This window comes from Phoxinus phoxinus (assembly GCF_949152265.1).
Source record: "Phoxinus phoxinus genome assembly, chromosome: 23".
Taxonomy (NCBI): Eukaryota; Metazoa; Chordata; class Actinopteri; order Cypriniformes; family Leuciscidae; genus Phoxinus; species Phoxinus phoxinus.
Genome location: NC_136898.1, coordinates 28951320 through 28960682, shown reverse-complemented (window position 1 = coordinate 28960682; position 9363 = coordinate 28951320). Strand labels below are relative to the sequence as shown.

At 42.5% G+C, this 9363-nt stretch overlaps 1 protein-coding gene across 1 annotated transcript; it reads left to right on the top strand.

Annotated features, from left to right (window-relative positions):
• The first annotated feature begins 1529 nt into the window (after positions 1-1529).
• On the top strand, positions 1530-9079 carry LOC306991746 (uncharacterized protein). The gene is made up of 15 exons (XM_079599877.1): positions 1530-1580; positions 2555-3248; positions 3442-3510; positions 3602-3661; positions 4069-4128; positions 4234-4320; positions 4492-4560; positions 4653-4685; positions 4856-4924; positions 5009-6092; positions 6280-7355; positions 7448-7522; positions 7617-7691; positions 7775-7837; positions 7928-9079. The coding sequence occupies exons 2-15, from the start codon at positions 2561-2563 to the stop codon at positions 8980-8982; spliced, it is 4563 nt and encodes a 1520-aa protein (XP_079456003.1). The 5' UTR covers positions 1530-1580; positions 2555-2560; the 3' UTR covers positions 8983-9079.
• The last annotated feature ends 284 nt before the right edge of the window (positions 9080-9363 follow it).

The following is a 9363-nucleotide window of genomic DNA, read 5'->3' as shown; positions in this document are numbered from 1 at the left end:
GAGTAAGAGATGGCAGATGAGGAACACATATAGATCTTGAGTTAGCAGAAGTTACATAACAAAGCTTCAAAGAACCAGATCTCTGACACACCTGAATTAACTTTCTGCATTGGCCGGGAATCGGACCCGGGTCTCCCGCGTGGCAGGCGAGAATTCTACCACTGAACCACCAATGCTCAGTGACCTCTACAAAAAACACCCTTGAGCTGGCAATCGCTGTCAGTAATGTTCATTAGCAGAAGTTACATTACAAAGTTTCAAAGAACCAGATCTCTGACACACCTGAATTAACTTTCTGCATTGGCCGGGAATCGGATCCGGGTCTCCCGCGTGGGAAGCGAGAATTCTAATACTGAACCACCAATGCTCAGTGACCTGTAAAAAAACCACCCTTGAGCTGGCCATCGCTGTCAGTAATGTTCATTAGCAGAAGTTACATAAAAAAGTTTCAAAGAACCAGATCTCTGACACACCTGAATTAACTTTCTGCATTGGCCGGGAATCGGACCCGGGTCTCCCGCGTGGCAGGCGAGAATTCTACCACTGAACCACCAATGCTCAGTGACCTCTAAAAGACACGTCCTTGTGTGATCGGTACGAACAGGGAGTGACGTTATGCATCATGGTTGAGTAAGAGATGGCAGATGAGGAACACTTATAGATCTTGAGTTAGCAGAAGTTACATAAAAAAGTTTCAAAGAACCAGATCTCTGACACACCTGAATTAACTTTCTGCATTGGCCGGGAATCGGATCCGGGTCTCCCGCGTGGGAAGCGAGAATTCTAATACTGAACCACCAATGCTCAGTGACCTGTAAAAAAACCACCCTTGAGCTGGCCATTGCTGTCAGTAATGTTCATTAGCAGAAGTTACATAAAAAAGTTTCAAAGAACCAGATCTCTGACACACCTGAATTAACTTTCTGCATTGGCCGTGAATCGGACCCGGGTCTCCCGCGTGGCAGGCGAGAATTCTACCACTGAACCACCAATGCTCAGTGACCTCTACAAAAAACACCCTTGAGCTGGCAATCGCTGTCAGTAATGTTCATTAGCAGAAGTTACATTACAAAGTTTCAAAGAACCAGATCTCTGACACACCTGAATTAACTTTCTGCATTGGCCGGGAATCGGATCCGGGTCTCCCGCGTGGGAAGCGAGAATTCTAATACTGAACCACCAATGCTCAGTGACCTGTAAAAAAACCACCCTTGAGCTGGCCATCGCTGTCAGTAATGTTCATTAGCAGAAGTTACATAAAAAAGTTTCAAAGAACCAGATCTCTGACACACCTGAATTAACTTTCTGCATTGGCCGGGAATCGGACCCGGGTCTCCCGCGGCGCGGCGGCTGTGGATTGTTCAGCTAAACGGCCCTAAACCGTTTCCCATTCATTTTCAATGGTAGTGCTAAACCACTACGGATGCAATATTATTTTGGCCACTAACGGTCTCCTGGCGCTCTTCCGTGTTTTGGCACCCCCGGGAAATTTGAAAAGCGCCATTTTCATCCCGACTCGAAGAGAGAAACCACGCAGCAAACGCTCTTTTTATTCATCATATTTCAACTATCTGGCAAAGGTAAGATACTTTATTTTATCTCACCTTTTGCTATTAATGTTAAAACCTTATGGAAACACGTCAGTGTTGCCCTTTGAGGAATTGTTTGTTACCGAACTTTACCCTGGCTGGTTTTCTTTTCTCCAATGAATCTGATGAATGCTAAATTATGAATGCACATACCTTTCATTTTCGTTTTTCTGTGTGTAATGGTTTTGTTTAGTCCTGGATACGTCAATTAAGCGTTATCTTTGTATCAGATTAGTTTTCCCCATAATAATGCTCCTCCTAAAAGAGAGCTTGCCAAATTAACTATTTGTCATATTTAACACATCACCTGTTGATTACAAGCTAAATTATGAATGGGCTTGACCATTATTTTAAACTTTTGTAATGTTTATGAGATTGCATATATTAAATAGTCAAAAACGAGATGCTAAAATGTTTGCTTGCCCCCTGTGAGAACGTTTTCTTTTTAATTATCCATGTTTTACCACATTAAAAATAGTACAGCAACAATAACCATATATTTCCCATTGTTGCATGTATACAGTACATAGGACATACATGCCATTAAATTAATACAGATAAAGCACAAGAATATCAACATATTTACAAACTTGCATTGATTGAGGTAGTATATCAGATTAAATGAGGTAGTATCTGATAATGGCAGTGTAAACAAATGGCAGTAGTTAAAAAAGAGAGTCATTAAGGTACAGAAATGCAACAGTTGGTAGGTGAGAGAGAATGGAGGGGAGTGTGTATGTGAGAGCAGCTTGAAAGATGTGTAAGTACTCTTTCACTGTTTCGATTCCTTCCTACCCCTCTGGAGACCCTACAGTTCATTTAAATAAGTCAAATTTGACCCAGAGCAGCTTCTGTATGCTAAAATCTAAAGCAGCAATACAGAAAATATATATATTTTAAATTAAAGACGCACATGTTTTTAAATATACATCTAATACTGTTTTTTCCCCCCTCATATGTCACAGACCAGCATGCAAAAAAAATTCAGTTTCTTTCCTGGGAGGATCAAAGTTGTTTTCCGCAAGGGACCTCGAGGATACCTCTGTCAGGATCCAACTGATGCAGCTAAGCTGCTCAAGGACAACCCTTCTCTGCAGGACAAGTCTGCATCTCTGAGGGAGGATATAGTCAAACAAAATGCCCTGACTGTGGTCCAACAGAGAGGAGGGGATCCCTCAGACAGGGCAGAGGTGCTTGGGGAATACATCTTACAGTTTGGTAAATATAAGGGGAAATCCTTCCGGTGGCTTTTGGAAAATGATGTAGGCTACACAATCTACCTCATAAAGCACACAGAGAAAGAAGAGACTGCAGGAGTGTTTATGACTGAGGGGCACAGCAAGGCCAGCTTGTTGACCTTTATGGGTTATGCCCGCAGCTTTGACGAAATCCAATCTCTTCTATGTTATGAGTCGGAAAAGCCCATAACTCGAGCAGCCTCAGAGGATGACCAGCTGGTTGGCTTTGGCTCTCGTGCCAAGAGCACCTGGCGGGAGGTGTGGGACAGCAGGACTGATGGATATGCATCCTTTGTCTTGGGGGCAACCTGTATCCCAGGCACACGGATGCACAAGCTGCAGCAATACCTGCGGAAACAACAGCAGCAGCAGTCTACCTGTCCGCCTGTACCTACATCAAGTGCCATCACTCAGCCCATGGGTCAGTTGTGTATTTTTTGTCATTTGATCTTCAGCAGGACATATTGCCATTGTATCAATTATTATTGACAATAACATAACTTATGATTTTACTCATGCATTACACTTCAGTTAACACGAGCTATATTTTAAGAAATCCATTCTGTGAAAATGTTTTTTTTTTAACAACCCGTTGATTCTTGTCTCCAACACAGAGATGGATGAAGATGTTGAGTTGGAGAGTGCAATGCTGAGCATCACCCCCTCCAAGCTACAGGTGCTGTGTAAGTATAATTTCCTTCTGTTATAAATTGATTGTGTTCTGTTTTCTCTCAAATGTTTTACAAATGTATTTAATGTTTTGTGTGTCACCAGCAGCACCACCATCATCCTCCTCAGCAGCTGAACTGGGGCGGGGTATGGAGAATGAAAAAGGTTTTTGCGCATTGGGTTCAGCACTGGAGCACAGTTCTGTTGAATTGTGAGATGAAATGATCTCCAGGAATGAACATAAATCCTTGTGTTCTCAGTGTTCTGGCCATGTTCTGGCTTTGTTCCATTAACAATGCGTATGCTGTTGGCATTATACTAAATGTCTCCGGGGACTATGAATTAATTTCCCCTTTATGAATTGATACCTGCCACAATCAGGGTAAGTACTCGCTTTTGTCAACTTATAACATATGATGAAATGCATGTTCTTGCATGTTTTGTTCACATCCCTCCTGGGTATATGTAATTTTATTTTATACCACAAAGACAAGCATGTTAAGTAAGATTAGGGTGTTTTTTTTTTCTTTAAACCTAATATGCCTAATTACATATATATATTTATCATACAGGACCTTCTGCTTCCCTCTCCATACCACCTGCTGAAAAGAAACCGCGAGTGACAGTTCATGGTAAATGCATTGTAATTCTGCCCATCAATTCAAGCGTTTGTCTCATATATTATATGGTATTGATCTTTTTATTGTTCTTTGTTTTTTATATTTTCTTTTTTTTAGCACCACCCTTGTGCCCCACAATACCTGTGCCCATTCCTGAAGAGTTGATGTTTCTTGTGAAGAAAGATCCATCGGGTTCGACACAAGGTGAGAGAACGGTTTCAAATACATTTGTGTTTTATGTTAGGTTTTGTGGTAATTTTTTTTTATTCTAAAGTCACATTGTAACTGTTTAGTATTTAAAATCCTGTTTAATATTTATAATACCTCACCACTTTTATAAATGATTGTTAATAGATAAATGTTACTCCGTTTCAGGAGACAGCGGCACCATAGACGGCTCTCGAGTGTGCAGGGCACTTGCATTTGAGGAATGTGTTATAGATGGTAAGGGTGTACTGCATATAGATTTGACAAATGTAGAATTTTCAATGTTGCTGAGTTAAAACTAATACTGGGTTAATATCTTTCCTCTTCAGAGACTACTTCCCACATAGCTGAAGCATCACACAGTAAGATGATTGCTTTACTCTGCTGCTGCAAAATACATTTTTTTTAATGTAGCTTAACAAATGTCTGCATTATGAATATGGTTGTTCTGAGTTTTTGATTGCTACTTTTCAATTATCTTAATTTAAAAGAAAGACCTTTATTATTATATTATTTGTCTATGTATTTGTAGAGCCATTATCCTCTGCTCCTGATGCTTTGTCGAAGCCCAATCCAGCTCCTTTACAAAAGACAACACAAAGTAAGCATCTAGATGATTCTTCAAACATCTGCCTGATTGATAGAAGTAAGTCTGTAGCTATTCTTCTGTCTTCATTTTAATCAGCCCATCCCAGAAATCCTCCTCCACCACTTAGCTATGACCACGATGTCCGCCAGTGGAAGTGTTCCCATCAGCAGAGGATCTGGATGAAGACAGAGCTGGAATCCATGGGTCTATGGCCTGGCTCGGTTCCTGTGAGCAACCCCATGAAGACTGTGTCATTGTGGCGTTTACCTCCTCAGCCAGAGCTGATGGACACCATCACTGATCTGCCATCTCCAAAATATTTTCAGCTTCATCCCTTTTTCATCTGGAAGCCTGAAAATGATACCCTGATGGCTTGGCTGAGGAATAACTATGCTCTGCCATGCAATGATGAGTGTAAACAGCCACTGGTGACATCTGCTGGAGTTGGTAGACCTCGTGTGATTACAGGCATCATGGGTCAATACTACCTATTCTCGTCACGTCTGTGCTGCAAAGTCTGCAAAAAGAAATGGTTTGCAGACAACCCGCAGTGGCTGGAAAAGCTCCCCAAAAGATTCACAAACTTGTTGCCAGCAGTTCTTACTTATAAGAAGGCTATTTGTAAATCTTTATTGGATGAACTGCGGCGTACAGGTAAATCACCCACAGACATGGCTAATCAGGTAATGGAAATGATGCACCTAAAATATGAACGTGCACACTTGGCCTACCTCCTCAGTTGCCAGAATATCCTAGATGCTGAGGCTGGAAGGTACGGACAGAAAAGCATCACAGGATTCCTGAGAAAGGAGACCCAGCCTGCTCACTTTGGGGAGTATGATGATCCCAGTGGATGGAATGGAATAGCTGTGTCTGCACACTACCTCACTGACTGCCTCCTGTACGAGTACCAGCGCCAAGAGGGAGCTATTAATAAGCTCCTACAGGGAACCTTTGGGCAGGCTTTCCGTTCCGACCACACCCGGAAGGTGGCCAGGAAGGTTACATTTACATCTGGCACGATGTCATCCTATGCCATCATGAATGAAACCTGGATGATCTTATCATGGGTTATGGTACAGTCAGAAACTGAAAAATCACTGGAGCCCATGTACAGGGGGCTCGCAAACCGGTACAGGATGGCAGAAGTGGAGAATGCACAGTTCCATTGGGTAGACAGGTAGGCCATGGAGCATTGTGAAAATGATTATAAGAATATTACAGGATTGATAATTCCATACCTTGCCTAAGACATATCACATGGAAAATGTGCACATTAGATAATCACATTATCCTGACTGATGAACATATCCATTGGCTGATTGCTACAGCAGCATTAACATTATACTTTTCTGTTCTTTTTTCAGAGATTGCTGTGCACCGTTCAGAGTGCCAGACCCTCACAAAACAGATCACCTGAACTGGGAAGCATGGCAGACTACGGATGCCATTATTGCTGAAGCCACTTCCGGAAACTTACAGAACACCTGTGCCTCTAGATCTCACTTTAATCAGCACATCACCGTCAAGCTGGACCTGTTCCATTGTATGAGGCGCTTCCTCCGTGAGTGTGTTTCAGAGCACCATGCCCTTTACAGCTCCTTCTCCCAGTTTTTGTCTGCTGCTTTCAGTCTGGTGGATCAGGAAGACCTGCTGAAGCTCAAGGATGCATACACATTTTGTGGGATTCAGCCTGCCAACCCCACAAAGCAGCACATTCGAGAGCACTGCAGAACAAAGATCCCACAGCCTGGAGAACTCCTGAGGAGGGTTGAGGACGTTATACACCATTTTCATTTGGCAGCTGATCCTAATGGTGTTCCCCTGTACAAACCCTCTATGCTTAAGACATGGTGCATTCAGCGCGTTCACATTCTGAGGGGCTGTTTAAGTGATCCAGAGGTTGCAGGTCAAATCCTTTACAGGCATGGTGGAACACTGCAACTTAACCACGTCCTGGGCGAGGGGGCCAAAGTTCCAATATGGATCCCCATAAGAGGAACATCTCAGCAGGAGGGGTACCACTTCCACCAGGCTCAGTGGGTCACTGGCACACGTGTCTCCTCAGAGCTGTTTCAAGCCCAGGGGATGACAGGAGTGGCACGCTGGAATTTTCAGCGGCTGGTGGATCTGAAACAGTCAAGTATTCGGCTTCCAGGAGCCTTTGATCCTTCTCTGATTGCTGACCTGAATACTGTCTCAGAAAGGCTGTTAGGTATGCCGAAGTATCCTGCCCTTCGGGTATCTAATGTAGATACTGGAGAAAGATTTGGACTGCAGTATGTTGAACCTGGATGCCGCCCTGTTGTTCTGGACTGGGAAAAGCACAAGACCAAGACTACTCAACCTGTAAATCAAGCTGAGCAGGTTGATCCACCCACTGCCCAGTCTCAATACCCTTCTGCTGCTCTTGATGTGCCTCCTAGTCCTCATCTAGAGTCAGGTAAACTTTTACAGATGCAGGAATTCAAAAGATACTGTTAGCAGACTTTTTACCCATAAATTAACAGAATATTTTACTTTCTGTTGTTGTAGTAACCACCAGCGCCCAGCCTGTGCCCGCGCTGTCCTCATTTTTTGCTGGTCGCGCTGAGCTTCTTTCAGAGACAGGTAAGCATTTGATAAAGACACAAAGTCATTCCATAAACGCCTTTATTTTTCCTTTATTCATAAAGTAATTACTAATGTTTACTTCCTGTTGTAGTAACCACCAGCGCCCAGCCTGTGCCCGCGCTGTCCTCATTTTTTGCTGGTCGCGCTGAGATTCGTTCAGAGACCGGTAAGCATTTGATAAAGACACAAAGTCATTCCATAAACGCCTTTATTTAAAAAGTAATTACAAATGTTTACTTCCTGTTGTAGTAACCACCAGCGCCCAGCCTGTGCCCGCGCTGTCCTCATCTTCTGAGCCTCGTTCAGAGACAGGTGAACATTCATTGATAATCCTGCCAAAAATCCTGCTAGTATTTATTGTCTAGGTCAAAGACTGATTATATATTATTTTGATTGATGTAGGAACCACATTCACACCACCTCTGCCTATGATGGCCTCACCAACTAGCACCCGCACTGGACCTGTGAAGACTGGTGGTAGGGTGTTTGTGTTGGATCACAAAAGGTGGACAGCCTCAATGAAAGAGGCCATTGACACCTTACTGAAGAAACACCATGGCAAGAAGGACATGATTAAGCTTGTGGATCAGGAGTATGCTGCAATGGTTCATAACTCCTGTACTGATCCAAACAGCATGCTCCATTCAACCACAAGACTGCACATATCACAGTATGTCAAGCACTTAGCTAAACTCTTAAACACCAGTTCTTCCTTGAACACAAGTCCAGAAAAACTTCTTGCGAGACAGCAACTCTGGTATTCACTGACAGAGGGTAGTGACACTACCAGTGTTCCGGTGATGACAGTGATCCCAGCAGTAGTTGTACACCCACCTGCACATTCTCTGACCACACCACTGACTCACAACGCCATTGAGAAAATTGTGGAGGAAATAATTGTGAGACAGCAGCAACAACAGCAGCATCAACAGCAACATACAGAAAAGAAGAAGCAAACAAAAACTTGTCTTGCCTGTGGACAGCCCAAATCGCGGTACGAGAACGATGGCTCCTCCATCCACTTCTTCTATCAGCAAGGTTCTGTTAGGTACTTCTATTGTTCCACAAAAGTTTTTAAAACCTACAGTGGAGAAGGACTAACAAACCCAAGAATGCCATTCCAAGATTTTATGGAGACAGAGTTCTTTCAAAGGGAACTGGAAGCCACAAAAAAACGGGTTGAGGAGAAAGGGCTGCCGAAACGGAAGAGGTCTGATGCTCAACACCCTGGTCGCCTGTGCAGATTCTGCAAAATGGAATTGAAGCAGGGCCTAAATAGTCCACATATACATACAGGCTTTCCTGGGGTACCAGGGAAATATATTTACTGTCCTTCAAAAGTATTTTCTATTTACAAAGGTCAGGGCATGGACAAAGAGATGACCTGGAAAGAATTTCAAGACTCTGCTTTTTATGAGGTGGAAAAGCAAAGATGGGTGGCAGAGAAGGGAAAATGAAAGGGAAAAAAATATATTCTCTTGCTTCTGTAAATAAAAGTGTGTGTGTTGACTAAGGAATTGTACAGTTAAGACTGAATGGAACTGTAAATTGCATAACAATAAAAAGTAAAAAGAAAGAAACTTTGTAATAGTCTTTTTATAATTAACTTTCTTTTGTACATTTGGAAAAAATCCCTGATTGTGGAATAACACCTTTCAAATTTTAATAACATTTTTATCTGTTTCATTATATCTGCTCATTTCAATTTTGCTGTCCAAGGTCCTGATTTAATGCTGTAGCTACTTTGGCAAATAAACAAAGAAAAAATATAAAAATCATTTGACTAATGATTGAACTTTATATGCTATGGGGTGTGTTTTTGTGTTTATATTGGCTCA

Coding starts and splice junctions, on each gene's coding strand:
- LOC306991746 (XM_079599877.1), top strand. CDS start 2,561: ATGCAAAAAAAATTCAGTTTCTTTCCTGGGAGGATCAAAGTTGTTTTC. Junction 7,692..7,774: donor TGAGATTCGTTCAGAGACCG/GTAAGCATTTGA, acceptor TTCCTGTTGTAG/TAACCACCAGCGCCCAGCCT. Junction 7,838..7,927: donor TGAGCCTCGTTCAGAGACAG/GTGAACATTCAT, acceptor TGATTGATGTAG/GAACCACATTCACACCACCT.